The sequence below is a fragment of the Pocillopora damicornis genome, chromosome 14, assembly GCF_964200805.1.
Source record: "Pocillopora damicornis chromosome 14, jaPocDami1.2, whole genome shotgun sequence".
In the NCBI taxonomy this organism is placed as follows: domain Eukaryota; kingdom Metazoa; phylum Cnidaria; class Anthozoa; order Scleractinia; family Pocilloporidae; genus Pocillopora; species Pocillopora damicornis.
In genome coordinates this window covers 4,551,966-4,571,032 of record NC_142683.1, presented here as the reverse complement: position 1 = coordinate 4,571,032, position 19,067 = coordinate 4,551,966, and the positions used below count along the sequence as shown (strand labels likewise).

General features: G+C 36.8%; 1 protein-coding gene across 1 annotated transcript; it reads left to right on the top strand.

Moving 5' to 3' along the window:
• Positions 1–62: 62 nt before the first annotated feature.
• Positions 63–18,407, top strand: LOC113676080 (solute carrier family 15 member 2). The gene is made up of 23 exons (XM_089193965.1): positions 63–479; positions 2,353–2,411; positions 2,868–2,958; positions 3,914–4,055; positions 4,253–4,342; positions 5,827–5,926; positions 6,617–6,707; positions 7,385–7,462; positions 7,922–8,004; positions 8,148–8,231; positions 8,344–8,433; positions 9,217–9,261; positions 9,686–9,721; positions 10,864–10,952; positions 11,055–11,136; positions 11,554–11,676; positions 12,265–12,426; positions 12,837–12,883; positions 13,755–13,874; positions 14,366–14,486; positions 15,161–15,292; positions 16,322–16,429; positions 17,167–18,407. The coding sequence occupies exons 1-23, from the start codon at positions 416–418 to the stop codon at positions 17,341–17,343; spliced, it is 2,214 nt and encodes a 737-aa protein (XP_089050091.1). The 5' UTR covers positions 63–415; the 3' UTR covers positions 17,344–18,407.
• The last annotated feature ends 660 nt before the right edge of the window (positions 18,408–19,067 follow it).

The window sequence follows — 19,067 nt, the reverse complement described above, 5'->3', positions numbered from 1 at the left end:
CTTCCTTCCCACGGTTCTTCCAAACAAATACAATCGTTGCATTTCAACACGGACAGCAACACGCACACTCTTTCACAGTATGCGCTGACCAGTAGGATCAAGGAGCCCAAAGCGTTAACAACCTCAGGTGTAGAGTAAATTTCGAACTCGTTCCGGTGAAAAAGACCAAATTCATCTAATACATAATTTATCTCGACGCTTCCCCTAACGATCAGAAGTCGAGTGTCTTATTTATTGGGCTTTTAACGTGAAATCTCATTTTAACATTTTGCCAAATTTCTTCGAGAAGGGGGAATGCCTGCAGGGAGGATCGAATGATACACCGAACAGTTTTGTTTTGGTTTTAAGTGTGGGATTTGACTTCGACATGTAAAACATCCTTTCACAAACTCAGCTGAGAGCCAACAAAATTGCGATGTCTTCCGCTGCTTACACGCCGTTAGATGATACGGACACAGATGATCCTAAAAGGGGGCAAGGTAAATAATTTCTTAATGTTTTTTTTACTGGGTTTCGAGAATTAAGCTTATCTGAAATCGAATTTCAAAGGTTTCGATCTTGTACCGAACAGTGTTTGTAATTCAAATTTCATGAACAGACATGTTTTCCAGTACACATGAATGTTGATGTTAGTGTGTTCTAGTGCATTTAATCAACTAATCGAAGGCAAATTTATCGAAAACCTTGAGGTAATTCCCGGAAAGTAATATTTAAAATTAACCCATCATAGGAACTACAGCCAGTATTGAAAATGTCCGTATTACTTTGCCTTTGTAATTGTAGAAAAATGAAGAAATCATATTATGTAGGCGTTAAAATCAGTCTTGTGTGAAAAAAAGCTGACCAGCTCTTATAGAATCTTTTTTCAAAGCAATGGTCTATTTGAATGATAGTTTTCTTTCAATTTTTGTCAAAATACAACAACGAATTGATGCTGCATGCGCGTTCAACCCACAGTTTTTGGTTCCATAAATAAGATGTAATGCCGGTTATATTGTCCTCTGCTACTGTTTGACGTCTTTCCCGTATTGTCGCAAGTAATTTGATTTTTTAGAGCATTTTAGTCTCGAAATTAAAGTGGACTTATTCGCGGGTACAGTGCGAAGTCGAAGTATTACAGGATAGTTTAGAGCATTTTGTTTATTAAAGAGACACTCTACTCGCTGAATAACAGCAACTGCAACTGGTTAATTGGCAGACAATTCCATAATACACCAGATTTACTTTAGTTAGTGAATCTAGCTTTAACCCTTGGAAGAATGACCATCAAGGAATTTCTTCTCAAAATAGCAATACATTTTAAAGTAGATGGATGATGATAAGAAAAGAATATATCAACTAGGGAATATTGATTGAATTAACCTTCAAACTCTTAGATCTGATGATCAATTCTCCCCTCTAGCTGCTACACATTTTCTTGTAAATTAGTGAAGAGAATGTGGTGTTTATGAAAAAAATCTACTTCTACCTGACAAGATTGAATATACCCACTACTTGTTGGCTGGATAATGTAGGGTTATAATAGAGAGAAGTTACATGTTAATCACAACTGGGAGTGAAAGGGTAAAACAACAATTCTGAGAGGTAAAATTATGTGAAATTTTTGACAGACAGTACAAAGACATGATCTTTAGATTGAGGTAGTGAAAGGGTTAGATTAAAATTGTTTTCTTTTTTTGTCCCAGTTACAGAAATATTATATCTTTTTTCATGAGATTTATTGGAAAATTAATTGATAATTTTCACCTGTTTGCCTCCAGGGGGCTTATTAAGTGCCATTTTAAGTTACATACGTGGGTGTTAATGGAGAATGTGATCCATAGAAAAAAAAAAGTATGAGGTAGTGATTCATGGCAAAAAAAAATTTGGTACCTTAATAATTTAATGGATTCAGTCTGTTTTGATTTGTTGCAACTTTGTCAGTTACATGTACGAGTACATCTATGACCTTCTGTCTTCAAACATTTTTTTTTTTCGTTGAAACTTCAATGCGTGTATCTGTATGTTTAGTCTGACTTTATAGGACACTGCTGTTATTAATAACAATGTTTTTATAGTGTTCTACATGTATCTGTTTTAACACTCATAAAATAAATCTGCTTCTTGAGCATGGCATTTTGAAGTTTTGAAGGTATGAAGCAAATATTATCCACAGTAATAGAAATTTTTCTCTTCAAAAGAGAGATTAAGAGGTTGGCTATTTAAAGGGGAAAGGGAACCATTTCTGAAGATTCTTCTGAGTATTTACATACTGAATATGTTTTGTTATTCAACGAGTAGAGTGATACATTACTGATTGTGCCTTGTAGCTTCAATTTACAATTTTTAACATATTCCTTTCATGAATTTTAGAAAATGAAGGGGACGAAAGGAAAGGAAAGGGAGAAAAGTCAAAATTACAGAAAATAAAGGTATGTTTCTATATCCTATGCTGGTGTAATTATCAGTGATTTTTTTTATGTTTACATATAGCACTCTTAGCTTAAGGCTCATTAATAAAATTGATCTTGGCAGAAGTTCCTTTTTTAGATTTTCAGTTCTTGCCTTGATGTAGTAATGCTGCACATAAGCCCATTAGTGACCCAGACGGAATTTCTCCTTACAATATCAATACAATATCAAGCAGACAATGGATGAGAATAAAGAACAATATCAGTTAGGGGATCATAAGTTGATTCAATACCAAATTTTCCAAACTAACATTACAAGAACTGTATGGCAGATAGTTAGGAGAATTTCTAAGGAGGTCTTGGGAGTTAAAGAGTTAAAGTAAATATTTGTGTATGGAGCAGCTGAAGTATTTCTATATAACCCAGGGCTTAATTTTGTCCCAGAATTTAACAAGATAGAAATGATTTTTCTTACAGAATGTGTTTCACAAGACTGGTTACCCGAGTGCAGTGTGGTATATTTTGGGAAATGAGTTCTGTGAGAGGTTCTCATACTATGGGATGCATGGTAAGTTACATTGATTGCAATCTAGAAGATGAGTAACACCCCAGGCATTAAAATCATAGTTGAATAGTGTAATAAAAATTCTCCATCTAATTAAAATACTCCATGCAATTAAAATACTCCGTGCAAGGAAGTCTATTGGTGACATGACACAAACTTGGAATCTTCAGTTTAAATAGATTTAGTTGTAATGGTTTCATGTCTTTGGTGTTTAAATTTGTTTAGTTGGATAGCTTAATAATTTTATTCATTTTACTTGTTGTATATTTAGGAATCAGGTGATTGAATTTTTAATATTATTCATGTCATTAAAACTTTAAGTCTGTTTACCTTGATTAACCCTTTGACTCTCAAGATCTGATTGCTAATTCTCCCCTCTAGCTGCTACACATTTCCTCGTAAATCAGTTATGAGAATTTAGTGTTAGATCAAGATAACAACTTTTATCTGTTTTCTCAATACCTGTTGGCAGGATTATGTATGGATATTATAGGGAGAAGTTCCTCATTAATCACTTCTAGGAAGTAAAGGGTTAAAGGTAAACGGACTTGGCTGTGGATCCCAAAAAGAAAGAAGGAGGAAAGTACAATTTGAAAGAGAAACAATTTACATGACTGGAGGAGAATGAGAAAAATTTTTTTTGGACATAATACCGAAGTCCTGTTAACCCTTTAAATCCCAAGATCTGATTATTAATTCTCCCCTGCAGCTGCTATACATTTCCTTGTAAATTAGTTATGAAAACTTGGTGCTAGATCAAGATAGCAGTTTCTATCTGATAAGTTTGAATATTCTCATCACCTGTTTGCTGAAGAATGTATGGATATTGTAGAGAGAAGTTTTATGTTAATCACTTCTGGGAGTTAAAGGGTTAAAACTCTGGGTTTTGGGATCTTTACTGACCACAGAATCCACCTCATGGATAGTATGTAATTATTTTTCTATTTTCCCTTTACAGCCATTCTTGTCATCTACCTGACACAGATGTTGAAGATGGATGATGACTCTGCCACAGCAGTTTATCATGCCTTTAACATGTTGTGCTATTTCAGTCCTCTTTTTGGTGCAATGTTAGCAGACAGTCTGTTGGGAAAATACAAGTGAGTCATTTTACTAAACTACAAAACATCATATCACAAAAATAATACTTTTTGAAGACGACAAGTTGTGACTCATGCTTCAGACACCAAGCAATCACTAGATAACAAGTAAAATTATTTGTGCACATGTGATTGTTTCTGAATTCAATGTAGAGGAAATAAATAATGCCAAAATGAATCTCTTTTTTCGTTTACAGGACCATACTCTATGTTTCAATCATATATGCCATTGGCAATGTCACTGTTGCTGTCACATCAATTCCTGCAGTACTGGCAAAAGTAAAAACGTGAGTTAATTGTTTTTCTAATGAAATGCAAGTAGTAGCTTAATGACTGGTAACCCTTAAACTCCCAAGAGTGACCAAGAAAATTCTGATGCAATATCAAGGAGACAAGAAATGAGAATAGACCAAAATTTCAGTTAGGGGATTACAGGTTGATCCAATACCAAATTATCCAAAGGAACATCAAAAGAATTGCATAGAAGTCAGTAAACAGAATTTCTAATAAGATCTTGGGAGTGAAGGGGTTAACAACCCTCAACAGATTGGTGACCTTGCATGGGACATGAATGTAATAGTTATTATGTATTTTATAGTTGTTGAGTAAGCCTTTATTCCTTTAACCAGAAGAAGTGATTAACATGCACAGCTGTAACTTCTCCTTACACTTCCATCAAGTTATCTTGTAAACAGGTTGTGAGAACAGACAAGTTAATCAGCCAGGGGCTGTTAATTTAAATAAAGATCAACTTCTCCTTTTTTAATTGACAAGCAAAATTATGGCAGTTAGTAGGAAGAATTACTAATTGGATCAAAAGGTTAAAATTCTGTCACTCTTAGATTCAGATGTTGTCAGACAGGAAGTTTAATAAGAGCTGGTAACCAGTGAAATTCACCATCTTTGTCATGCAAAATTGCCACCTATTTTCTTCACAGTTAACAACATCAGAGTAAAGATTGAACTTCCATTAGCTGCCTATTTTACAGATTTTTTCCTTCTACTTCAAAACTTATTAAAACCCCTGGTCTCCGTTTTGAGTGATATGAAAAGAGTAATCATGTCTTTCATTAGAGATGTGCATGAGATAAAATTGCTAGAAATCAGTAATATTCCTAGCATTCAAAGATATTTTCTTAACTGAAAAAAAACATTGAGCTGAGTTTTTAAGAACTCCAAGGAACAGTTTTTCTCTGTGGAAAATCTAGCATCTTGTAGGTGTCTAATTACCTGGACTTTATTCTACTTTTAGTTCTTTTTTTCATTAAGTTCTTGAGATACTTGCTGTAACAATAAGCGTTGTTTGCTAGTAGCCTTGTTTCAGTGTCAACTTAAGTGACAGGCATTTGCATAACAAAGCAGTTTTTGATGTAACACTTGGTGCCAGATATTAATTTAAACAAGATGTGGTTTCTTGGGCCATGTGATTTCTTCGTATTTAAACAGTAACTTTACTCTCTCAATACTTCTCTCTCCTGTCAATTTGAGTGGGTTTCAGAATATTGTCTGGGGGATACATACATACATACCTACATAGTTACAAAATGTACATACTCTATTGGCTCGTACTCTTCCATGGGGCTTTTCTGGGGATCCTGATAATGCATGGTGGTAGAGAGGGGAAGCATCCCATCAAGGGGATGGGAAGATAGGCAGCATTTTGCCACAGAAAATGGACTGAGTTAAGTTGACAAAGGTCATTTGGCATATGGTGATGACTAATGAATGGTTAGTTGTCCTCTTTTGTTGACTTTTTCTCCTTCTTTTCCAGGGCTGGTCCAATGATTGGATTGCTGTTAATCGCACTTGGTACAGGAGGCATCAAACCGTGTGTGTCAGCTTTTGGGGGAGATCAGTTTACTGCTGATCAAGTAATGTACCTGTAGAGTAGAAAGTTGTTATGTTTGAGCTACATGTACTACATAGTAGTATGTACTGCAATCCTTATCATTATGACCACTGTTCCTGCAAGCAAATAGATTATACGATAGGTCTTGTGCATGTTTATAAAGTGCAGTACAATGTACATTGGAAAGCCAAAGTAACCCTGGAGCTTTTAAGGTGCAGATGGGTGAATTTAAATATCATAATGACAGTATTCCTCAGACACTAAAATCTAAAGAATACTGATAAAAAAACAGCAAGAAATTAGCAAAGATTCACAAAATTTTTTTAGTGCAAGTGAGTTATAGGAGTGAATTTTGAGTTAATTAGGTCGTTGTGTGTCAGAAATATAGTAAGATGTGGCTCATGGAACTCTAACTTAAATCTCATTTGAAATCTTAACCCTTTAATTCCCATGAGTGACCAAGACAAAATTTCTCCTGAAAATATCAATACAATATCAACCAGATAAGTGACGAGAACAAAGAAAAATATCAATTTGGAGATAATTAGTTGATCCAATACTAAATTCTCTAAACTAACATTATAAGAATTTTATGGTTAACAGTAAGGAGAAAACAGAGGCAAAAGATAATAAGCAAAAAAAAAAAACATACCAAAAACATACTTATTGCATTTTTAAGTAATATGCTTTTATTTGATTGCCTTTGTTGCAGGAACATTTACTTCAGAGCTATTTTTCCATTTTCTATTTTGCCATCAATCTTGGTAGCCTTTTATCTATGATTGTTACACCAATGCTGAGAGGCAAGTGATTCAATGTGAACATGTATTTAGTAACACACAGTTGTGCTATTTTAAAGAAAATGAATATACATTGTTTGAAGATCAATTAATAATTATTTACAGTAGGGCGTTGTTGGGGTTAGGAACTGAGCATCTCTCTCAAAGAGCAGGTTGAGAGATTTTTCTTAGTAGATTTTGCAGTCAGTGATTCGTGTAGCTGGCTGACGTTTTGGTTACAAATCCACAGATACATGTAGGAAAGAGCAGAGGTGTTTGTGTTTTGGCATTTGTTGCCATGTAACCTCTCATAAGTGACCAAGAAAGAATTTCTTCTTATAATATCAATACAATATCAATCGGACAAGTGATAAGAGTGATGAAAAATATCAAGAAGGGGATCATTACTCAGTAGTTGACCACTTGTATAGTGTCTCTCACCTTCACCATTTTGTAAGAACTCAGCTGAAGATCCCTGCATTAAAGAAGTTGCAAACTACAGCGACAAAGACCATATTAGGTCCCTTTATAGTGCAAACAAGGAAAGTGTCTTTTAGTGCCAGCCTGTTGACATTGTCCTCTTCTACATTGTAGATTCCTGATCATGAGTAGTTTTTTTGTTTGTTTATTGTTGTTGTTGCTTTTTTTTATGGGGGATGTAAGACTGTTTAATGATGTTGAGGATATGTTTTTTTTTTCAGGTGATGTGTCCTGCTTTGGTCAAGATTGTTACATGTTGGCATTTGGAGTCCCTGCTTTGTTGATGATCCTGTCAATTGGTACAGTGTATAACATTTTTCCTGCATTTACAACACTGTCTAAAATTCTTAACCCTTTAACCCCTAAGTGACTAGCATCTAATTTCTCCATACAATATGACCCCTGAATCACACATTATGGACAAAGGAATAAAGGAAATGATCATTGACTTAAAAAAAACTCTTGATTAACAAATTCTCCTTGTTAGCACCCTAGGAAATGTATAGAGAATAGTATGGAGAATATTCTTTTTGATATTAGGGTGTAAAGGGTGAAGGGATGCACGGACTAAAGTCTTAGTTGGTTTTTGAAGCAACTTCAACTTGAATTTTCCTTGGTAAATACAAAGCAATTTGTAGGGAGGAATCTAGTAGACTATCATTTGTCATGTAGGGCTTATTACCATGTAGCCCCCCACCCCTCCCCCATGTCAGTGAACATGCTAAATTTTGTTGACCAGTTCAATGTTTTTTCCACAGCATTGTTTTACTGTGGTCGTAACAAGTACAAGAAAGTCCCACCAGAGGGAAATATTGTTCTACTTGTCAGCTGTGCTGTCGGGGTTTGTGTTATCCATTAACTTTTAGAATTAAATTAATTTTACAATATAGTTTTGAATGAAAGAAAAGCTAAAAATGTTTCTTCAATCTTAGTATCATGATTGATCCAATTTTTTAAATCTGATTTGTTTTGTTTTCTTACCAGAATGCTATTAAAAATAAGGTGAAAAGTATTGGTTCAGGAGAAAAGAGGGACCACTGGATGGACTATGCAAAGAAGGATTATGATGTAAGTTCCACTGAACTAGTTACATTTTTTATTTACAATTGATTATTTTATGATGCAGCCATGTTCCTGTTTTCAAATTATCTCTCATGATAATTGTTATTGTTTTTCTTAGTCAAACTTGGTGGAGGACATCAAAGCACTGTTCAAAGTTCTTTTCATGTTTTTACCTTTGCCTGTGTTCTGGACATTGTTTGATCAGCAGGTGAGATATTTTATTCCTTGACACATAAACCATTAACCCTTATCTGAATATCAATTTTTTGCAATGTACCAATGTCTGTGAACCGTAAGAAACAAAATTCAAAACCATTGAGAAAACTGTTGTGAAAATTGTATCATTGCTGCTGCATTTCCTAGGCAAACTTGTTTTAGTGACCATACCCTTCCCTTCCTACGTCCACCCAGTCAATGTCACTTGGTTTGTAGTGTTGACTGTACTTTCAATAGAGTAGAGAGGGGGGTGGGGGAGGAGGGAGGGAGGGAGGGGTGGCAGCTAGGCTTCTTGGTTAGGTGTTAGGATATGTCAATACCACTAAAGATAGTTAACAATTAGATTGTGAGCTCCAGATATATATTAAATGATTGTAGATTAGGGAAAAGCCTGAAGGAACAATCAAACATCCTTGCTACTCTGATTGTAATGTTTTATAAAGATTAAAAAATATATTAGTACACAGGAAACAAAACATCATAGTAGTTACATGCAGAGAAATACACTGAATACAAGAATATGCAAACATTTATCGATAAATCCTTTAACTCCCAGAAGTGTTCAATTTGTAACCTCTCCCTACAATATCCATACATTACTCAGCAAACCGGTGATGAGAATATTCAAACTTGTCAGGCACAAGTTTTTACCTTGATCGACCACCAAATTCTTGTTAATCATTTACAAAGAAAGATGTAGAAGCTAGAGAGGAGAATTGACAATCAGATCTTGGGAGTTTAAGGGTTAAATTGTTTTTTGTGCTGTTAATTTTAGGGTTCACGATGGACTCTTCAAGCTGAAGAAATGGATGGTAACTTAGTAAGTAAATGGCAAATAACATTTCATGAAGTTTAAAACCAGTAGTGGAATTTCATGTTTTGGATGGTTTACACACATGTATTTCTCATGGAGGAAGAAAAATAGGTGAACAGGCAAACTTGGAGAAACTCAGAACTCATTGTCTTTGACAGGCTCAAGGTAGATAGGTGATATCACTTGGCATTGCCAATTACGACAGACACCTGCCTGAACTGGACTGAATTTCTCTCAGTTAGCCAGACTTTAGCCTAAATGATGGTGCACCATACATTAAAGGTTACTAAAAACCTGAGATATTCTGCTTGTTTCAACACTTTTATACTTGTTAAAATAGTTTTCTCAAATGTTTACCTTCATGAAGAACAAATCGGCGATATCACTGTTTTCTTCATAATATGTTATTTATTTTATTGTCTTTTTACAGGGCAAATTTGGAACCTTAAAGCCTGATCAAGTGCAGGTCTGTTTTCATTTTGACCATTGTTTACTTATACATTAACCCTTTACACCCTAACATCAGTATGTATATTCTCCATACTGTTCCCTATACATTCCCTAAGGTACTGACAAGGAGAATTTGTTTAACAATCAAGAGCTTCTTTAGTTGGTGATCATTTCCTTTATTCTCATGACCTTGACGTGTGATCAATGGGGTGATATTGTAAGGAGAATTTAGATTGTAGTCACTCCCAGGCAAAGGGTTCATTTGTGTAGCAATGGGCTCTTTAGACATTTTTTTAATTTTCATTTTTTTAATTTTCATTTTTTGCACTGTATATTCTCTTCTCGTTTTTCATTTCGTATTATAAAATAATTCAAATAGTACGCGCGCTCTGATTGGCCATAAAACCATTTTACATGAGCGTATGTAAACACGGTTTTCGTTCCTCTTTCATTAGTTATTTTATAAAAGAAATGTAAAATGGTTTCCGTGTTTACATAGCCTGATGTAAACACTTGGGAGGTTGGGAGAACACTCGATAAGCTGGAAATCACTCCGCTTCGCGTCGTGGTTTCCTACGCTTATCTCGTGTTCTCCCAACCTCCCGCGTGTTTACATCAGGCTATGAAAACAAGTTAAATTTTTGAGGAAGTTCATCACGATACTGTTTTTGCTTTTCATTAACCCGTTTCTCAGTTGATAAAATCATGAAAACTTCAAAATAAGACCTATTTCAAATAATGATGACAATGATCAATTCATTTCAATGTAAATGGTACCTTCTGTGAGTCTCAACTTTCATAAATTATTATTTAATGATCAGTAAAGAAAACCGCAACCGAAGAAACTAAAATAACAAACTTTGAAATAAGTGTTTCAAGTTTGCGCGCTGTTTAGTAAATTTTATAAAATAACGAGATACTAAGATCGCCCTGATTAGTCAAAAACCTATCGTTTATTGCGCCGGTAAACCAATAGAAGATTTAAGTTTGTCTTATAAAAGCAATAGACTGCACGTGCTATCAGTTTACTGGCGAACTAACCCACGTGCACGAGCTGGAGGCGGGTGATGTATTGCTTAATTCAACAGGTTTCGCTGCAATGAGGTTCATATCGTGGAGAGAATGCCCATTTCTTTTTTTAACGTTGTATTTCAACAGGCGCTCAATCCGGTGTTTATTCTGATCATGATTCCAATTTTTGAAAACATTGTTTATCCTCTTCTGAGAAAATGCAATCTTCTTGTGAGGTACGAACATACTCTTTTTGTACGTTTTTACCTATTTGTTTGACTCAACATCAGTGAGAACTGTGTTTGTTCTTCATGCGCCTGGAACTCTTTTCTTAACAGGCCCTTACAGCGTATGTGCGCTGGAATGCTGCTGGCAGCATGTTCATTTGTCATGGCAGCCTTCATACAGATTGCAATACAGGTAACGTAGATTTTTCGATTTTCAAGTGAACACTGCATTATTGATTTTTTTTGCTGTGCTTCCCCGTGTGAACGGCCAAGGAAAACGAGCTTAATGGTCTCAACCGATCAGATCCAAAACTTAACCAGTCGCGATTTGGTCATCCGCGTTTTCCCGCGCTTCTGGCAGTTTGAAGCTTTTAGAATTCTGAGTGGCTATCTGTGATATTTTCCTCTGTCTTGATTGGCCATTGCGTTTACTTTGGTTTTGGTTGTACGACCCTCAACCGCTCGAATGGTTTCAGTGCATTGTTGGGAATGTCTTTGGATCGCTGCAACAAGCCAAACTCCGTTTTGAGTTTTGAATGTCCAAAATGATTTGTAACTTTTTAAAAGAGGTCAAGTTATCGGGATTATTTTTGTTTGTCTTGTTTTACAGCGAAGTCGAGTCGCAGCGGACGTTCCACCAACAGGTTTCGCCAACCTTCGTGTTATTAATGCCGGAGTTTGTAAAATAAACGCGTTCGGTGTTGGCTTGAACGCAGAGGTGCCTTTGATGCAGGTATGGAAATCAATTAATTACGTTGGTGTTAAAATTTTTCTTGAGTTTTGTTATGAATGTAATATTTCAGACTGCAGTTATCTTTTCATCTTCCCCCTTAATGTATTCTCTTTTCAGTCACGTTTCAGCGCTTTGACTGGCCGTTCGAGTGCCCGTTCGCTCGATCGTTTGTTCGTCAGTTCTTTCTTTAGTCGTTCGTCAATCGTGAATTCGTTCGTCCGTCTGTTTGTTCGTTCGTTCGTTCGTTCGTCGTTCTTCCGTCGTTCATCAATCGTGAATTCGTTCGTTCGTCAGTTCGTTCCTTCGTTTGTTCGTCGTTCGTCAATCGTGAATTCGTTCGTCCGTCTGTTTGTTCGTTCGTTCGCTCGTTCGGTCCATCGCCCGTTTATCTAGTGAGTCAGTCGGTCTGTCTTTCTGCTACCCAGTCAGTCAGCCGGCCAGACAGTTAGTCATTCGATCAGTTAGTAAATCAGTCTGCCAGTTTTTCAGTCAACTATTAATTTTTTTCTTTAATTCATTCGATTTATTGGATATAGATGTTAGACTAGTCTTAGAATTGAACTCTGATCTCGTCTCTTTTTTTTCCAGGCTTCGGATTATGCTCACGTCCCAGTTACTCTGGATACAATAAACGTAAAAACGGTTGACTGTCCCACCAAACTCACCAAGTCATTCTCGGTGAAGATCAAAGAAAAAGGCGCAACCACTTTCGTTGTTGGAATCGAAAAGAATGCGCTGATTGGAGAGCAGGTACATTTAACAAAGTGTCATGTTGCCTGGATTGAGTTATAAAAGCGTTACAATCATTGAACTATTCACGAAATTGTAACGTTGAGATCCGCTCAAAGTTAGTTAACAGTCTCCGCTCGAAACTCGATCCTCGAAACTACTGGGAATCGAGGTTCCAACAAAAGAGGAAAAAGTGGCTGTTTTTTCTATTCTGCCTAACGCTGGATACTTGAAATAACCAGCTTGATAAGGCGGAAGTTGGAGAAACAGCCTGGACTATAAACAAATGAGTTCAAGTGTTTGGAAACACCCATGAGTATCGCTAGAAACCACAAATGATGCACCAACAGGTGTTTTTGAGTAAACTTTGCACAAAATTTTGTTCCGATGGTAATACTTTTTTTCCTTTTTTGCTCCGGCTATTGTTTCAGATTGAGGATATTCTCGAGCCATTAAAAGGAAGTGTAGCAAAAGTCAGGTAGGCGATGAAGTGTATTGAAATGTCAAATCCTTGTCCTCTCGTTACACATGTAGTGCCGCCTAATATCACATGTGATCATGTTATTGAACTTATGACTTAAAATCTTGTTCTGCGGTGATTTGCAATGATTATAAGCTTCCCATGTATTTTAAACTTCATGACAAAAAGATAGGTGATGAATTTGAAAGCGACCTTCGCAGTAATAAACACCACACAAGCAGTAGTGAAATTAAAACCTAAAAAAAATTCCGGCCTGTACGGGATTTGAACCCAAGACCTCTGCTATACTGGTGCAGTTTTCCTGTATCTTATTTTCACCACTGCGAAGATCACTTCCTAATTCATTTCTTAAAGCGCAGTTCACACATATATGATTTTCAAATATCTACAGTTACTGAAAAAGGTACGTGGTAAATATATTTATAAACAAATCAATCAGTCACTCATTTCATTACTAAGTGCCCACATACCCGCGGGCCGTATATTACTGTACGGCCCGCTAAATTCGAAAGTTCGTTTGAATTGAAGTGTTCCTCCCTTTATTTGAACCTAGATGTACAAAAAGTATCTTACTAACCTGGTTTTCCCGGTCTGCACGGTGAGTTAAAGAACCTTGTTTCTTTGCTCGGATTTATGGCCCGCGTGCTACACGCTTGCGCCATAAATCCGAACGGAAAAGACCGGCTTGGTCCATAACTTACGGTACGGACTTCGAACTCGGATGGTAAGTTTAAGGGAAAAAGTTGCATCTGCAATGAAACGTCCTTCGTCAAAAATGATTTAATTTATTTGAAAATCATCTAAGTTGCCTTGCGCGAGAGGATTTCGGTGACGCTTTCGATGACATAAACTTGTTTTACTGTCACAGATTTTTTCACACTGGGGGTGATGTAGCACCGTCTGTGGACATAAAACTCAACAAAACTTTAACGTACAAGGACATTGGAAGCTTTAAAAACACCGACTACAAGGAACTTTTATCAAAGAAGTAAGTTTCTTACCAGTTTCCTACTCTTCAGATTACTTCGTGCCCAGGCTCTCTCTTCTTTTCCTCAGACCCTGGAAACGAGGCTTCGTCTCATGTTACTAGATCTTAGAACAAGTTAAATTTAAGAAGAGATTTCGCGTTGGAAAATAAAGAATCGGAATCTAAAGTCAAACGTTTCGAAGATGATGATATTTAAGCGTAAACGAGAGTTGCTTTTATATGGTTCTTATTTACAATTGGAAGCCTTCTTTATGACGTCTACGCAAGGCAGGGTAACTTTTTCAAATATGAGTAATAAACCCCCTTATTTTTGTTGGAAGAGGGGCTGCCAAAAGACAAAAATCGTCCGTGGATTGCTGGGCGAGCGAAGCCTTCAGAAAATACTTGCAGAAAGGCATTTTTGCCCAGTTCCTAGATCTCTTGCACCAAATATTTCAAGTTCGCGGCTCGATGATTGTATTCTGCTTGATTCAGATTCCTGTTCCTTTCAGATATACGATTAAAGTTATGACCGCTGGAACAGACGATAAACTTCTAAGCCAGAAGATGTACTTTGGTGATGGCGGCGTATACACTGCAATTATACAACCAGATCCTAAGAAGAATGATCAGGTTGAGATTCTTATTTACAGAGTAATTTCAAGTGGAATCAGAAATTTAAAAATCTTCACTTTTAATTGATTAAAATTAAAACTAAGAGGGCAGGTTTTTTAGGACATCTTAAAAGTTCTCACGGTTGAATTTGTTCCTTAGTTGCGCGCTGTATTTATCGCTAACTTTAAGTGGCTTCCTCCTTGAATGAGAATCATTTGCAGCTTAAAACAATAGATGTTTCAGTCACATTTATTTGCGAACACTGAGAAATTCCGCCTTTTGAACTCGAAACAATGGAAGACATAGCTTCATCTCCTTATCGAATAGTTCTCCCGCACAGTAACGAAATTTCAGAGACTTCATGTAGTCCCAGGAGAACAATTCAATATTTTACTTTCATTTCTACAAATATCTTAGACGTGTTAAGTGATACAGCCGTTATTTGTAGTCCGGAGTTCTTGAGGATCGGATCTTTCTTAAGTTACAGCCATATTTTGTATAATTGGGTCACCGTTATATACCGCGAAGGCTCAAGTTACGTTAAGGGAACGGGAAGCAGCGATTACATGTTATACCTAAAATCGAGTCACCTCAGTTGCACTTGGGTGTTGTGGACTCTTCTGGCCATCGCAGATGTTATAGGGGAATTAAGCATTTCAAGCGCATTTAATTGGAGATTTTTGTTGTTTTAGCTGACCATCAAGAAGTTTGCGGATGTCAGAGCGAATTCAATCTCTATGCTGTGGCAGATTCCACAGTATGTGACCATCACCGCAGGGGAAGTTCTTTTCTCTATAACAGGGCTGGAGTTCGCTTACTCTCAGGTGAATGTACACCTAGTTTACAATTTTCAACTTGTTCTGTCGTAGTTTTGTACGGTCTCCTTGCCTTCCAAGGAAGAAGAGAGACCTCAGGACTGACTTTCCTGTCATGCAATGACACTTCTTTGGGTGCAGTGTAGTTGCGTGACATATAAAAGAGGGGGGAAGCATTTGGAAAGTGATGCATTGCCACTCTCACAGTAAACCCAATGTCCTTTCAATTACTGCGTCGCTATTGATAATCAGGGAGCACTATTAAACAGTCGAAATTGCAATTGGACCGGTGTGACTTGTCATACAATCTCAACGTGGTTTGGAATGTCTTGAATTGTCTGTGTTTTTTTCTGTTCATTCTTAACTCGAGAAATGGCTGAAACATTTCCGAGTTGTGGTTATGACCTCAAATTTACTCCATCCGTCCATCACTCCTTCATTCCATTCCTGTTAATTTTGGGTAGGTCTGCTGACTAGCATATAAAGTGTTCGCATTTTTTGGAAAAGAAAGAGAAAAGAGAAAGAAGGACAAAACCCAAAAAACTCACTGCTACTTGGGATATATCCCCAGACCTCTCGCCTCAGAGGATAAGCTTTCTCTATTGCACTAAGTATGCAGAGCGTAAGCGGTTTTTGGGAGTATACCATGTAGATAAAACGTTACCTTTCTTAACCAAAAGTTTTAAAATACGAGGTCAGTTCAGTGACCTCGAAGTCTCTTTCGCCCCTTCATTATTCATTTTCCGTGTTCAGTGGCTCACAGTTACTTTGATTTTTGCATTAACCCTTTACACCCTAACATCAGTATGTATATTCTCCATACTGTTCTCCATACATTTCCAAAGAGGCTGACAAAGAGAATTTGTTTAACAATCAAGAGCTGCTTTAGTTGGTGATCATCTCCTCAATTCTCATGACTTTCATGTTCGATTCAGGGGTGATATTGTAAGGAGAAATTAGACGCTAGTCACTCTTAGGAGCCAAAGAGTTAAACAGATTTTCAGTTAACTCTTTGTTTTAAATTGCTTTCTTCAACAGGCTCCTGTTAGTATGAAATCTTGTGTAATGGCTGGCTGGCTTATGACAGTGTCCGTTGGAAACGCCATTGTTGTGGTGTTTGCAGAAGCCCGACTCACCGACGACATGGTAAGAAGAGCGGTTTTGTTTTCATCACTTGTCAATCGATGTAAAAAATGTGTTTTTATTACTTAACTGAGAACCGTGCGTTACAGAGTAAAAGGATTAAGGTCTGGGCCCTAATTAGGACCGCTTTGTTTTGGTATTGAACAGCAGACTTTATTCTTTCAGTACCTCTTCAACCCAATTCCTCAGAATTCAACCTGAAACAATAAAGCCACTTCGCTATTTTTTATTTTTGCTTTTCCTTAGAAAAGCTTTTTGGTATGAAGATCATTTTCATCGGTCGTGATAACCAGTCACAAAATGTTGTTTCGTAAGCCGAAGATATGATTTTGAATCCACTAAATGTAGCCCAAAGGCATTGGGCTCACAGATAAGGATTTAAACAAAGAAAAAAAAGCAAAGTTGTTGTAAAAATCAATCTGGTGAATATAGATTCGGGACGGTTGCGAGAGATTTGACAGCAAATAAATGCACATACTGCCTGTAGAATGAACAAGGAATCCGAATAGGAAAGAAAGTGAACAAGGAATCCGAATAAAAAAGAGATTTTTTGACAATTTGAATACTTCCTCTCAAATTGTAACCGAAAGGCATCACGCTCACGAGTATAGATTGATATAAATGGCAGTAGTTATAAAGCTATTTTTTTGTTTTGTTTTGTTTTGTTTCGTTTAAACATGTCATTTCTTTAATCCCTTTCAATGTATTTAATACCGTTTTTCTTTTCCTTCCTCCTTTAGGCGAACGAGTTTTTCTTTTTTGCCGGCCTACTTGCCTTGGTAATGCTAGTGTTTATGGTGATGTCTTATTTTTACAAATATGTATACTACTCTGTTAATGGCGAAACAAGCGACAGCAGTCCCCGTGAAGCAGAAACAAAAGACGAAGAAGATGATAAAGAGAAAGGAACCCAGTAAAGAAGAATATTTCTTCTTATTACCCTGTAGTTCGCAATAGGGACCTTAAACAATCCAGACGACAACGCTAAGAAATAAGCCAATTAAAAAATGCATTTATATTTTTGTTAAGAATTTCACGAATGGGTGGATGTAATTACCATCTCTAAAGGCGCCAGACCTCATCTTCAGCACAAGTTATGCGAGCAGCATTGAGTTCCAAATGGAAACTTAAATTGGGGATTTCACGTTGTTGTTTGTGGACACTGTGCTGATAGTAAGTACGAAGTTTAAAAACGCACGTGCTGAGCTATTGTTCTGCCCATTCGATCTATTGTTTTGCTGCGTTGTAGTTACCGTCGTCGTCGTGGTTTGTTCAAGGTCCCTTAATAACTGTTACTTGAGTTTTCGAACTGGTTAATTTAATTTGATATTCTGTTGTGTATAACAGGTGCTTAGATACACGTGCGAGTTTATTTGGCACCTCTTTTCCGTCCTTTTCCCGGATGTCTAAATGCAGCCGCGCTTTCCTCTGCGCCACTAATTTTAAAGTAACTATTTTAAAAGTGGAAACCGTTCCTCAAAGTTTCAGAGAAATTTGGTTTTGTTACCGATTCGAATGTTTAATTATCCTCTTAGAGGGTCGCAACTGGAGAAATCTTTGACCTTTGATGGCTAGTTTTTACACCGTTTTGACCATTGACGGTTAAACTTTAGGGCCTTTTACGGGTTGACAATTAGATATCGATCTAAATTAGAACCAATATGGATTTTTTTTATTTTTGGATATGAATTATAATTTATAATGAGATCTATTCGGTCTTCCTCTGTCGAAGTAAAGTGAAGCATAGTTGCAAGACCTCTCACAGTAGATAATGATAAGTTTCAAACAACCCCTTCGTTCCTGGTATTAAAGGTGCAAACAGCGTTAGCAGAAATTGCAGACCTCATTTTTCGGGCCCTGAGCATATTACGTTCAGAGCGCCAACAAAATTAGATCCACGTCGTGTACCGAACGTGACTACATACGCTCGCTTTGTACTTCCTTGCCTAACTATGGAAATAAATAGATAAAACTACAAAAAGATTGTTATTTCTTCGAATTAGCACAAGCACGATTCCCTTTTTATATTGTTGGTGATTAGTCTTTGAGAACATGTCTTACCGTTAAAGTCGCCCTCTCAGCCTCTCCGCGCAACAGGTCACTTAACGCCAAGTCGAGTAGTTTTTGGGTTGTAACACGGCAATTGTTAGTTTTTCGCATTCAGTGATTTCACCAACCGTTATAGCTTGAGCCCAAATGAACCGAGCCCAAATTTGGCGATTAAGTTGTTGATCTCGAGGAAATCGGGTGGTTTTCTCCGCCGAAAGAAGATCTTGTCGTGTAACTCTCGATAGCTTTTACACTTTGCTTCACAGTCAAGGCTAGCGACGGCCCTCATCATGCTTCAAGTATCTTGAACTTGGTAGTAACTGAGTTTTTTTTCACAGTTTCCATTGAACCATCCCATTTGTCAATACAATTTCTTACGTTTCGAGTGGCTGAATCTATTTTTGAAAATTTTGCATGGTAACCTTTGAACAAGTTGACTCTTAGCAAAAAGATTGCGTGCTCCAAGCTCATATGGAAAACGTGACATGAAAACATGAGTTTTTTTTATGGTTATTTATGCTTTTAAAGAAAAGGAGATGACAGTGAAAACCTTCTAGGAAATTATAACTTCATGCCAATTCGTCAATGAGAA

What these genes read in the sequence shown, in the direction of transcription:
- LOC113676080 (XM_089193965.1), top strand. Translation starts at nt 416, where the DNA reads ATGTCTTCCGCTGCTTACACGCCGTTAGATGATACGGACACAGATGAT. An exon ending in TAAAGCCTGATCAAGTGCAG is followed by an intron (nt 9,722 to 10,863) that starts GTCTGTTTTCAT and finishes GTATTTCAACAG; the next exon opens with GCGCTCAATCCGGTGTTTAT. An exon ending in CCCGACTCACCGACGACATG is followed by an intron (nt 16,430 to 17,166) that starts GTAAGAAGAGCG and finishes TTCCTCCTTTAG; the next exon opens with GCGAACGAGTTTTTCTTTTT.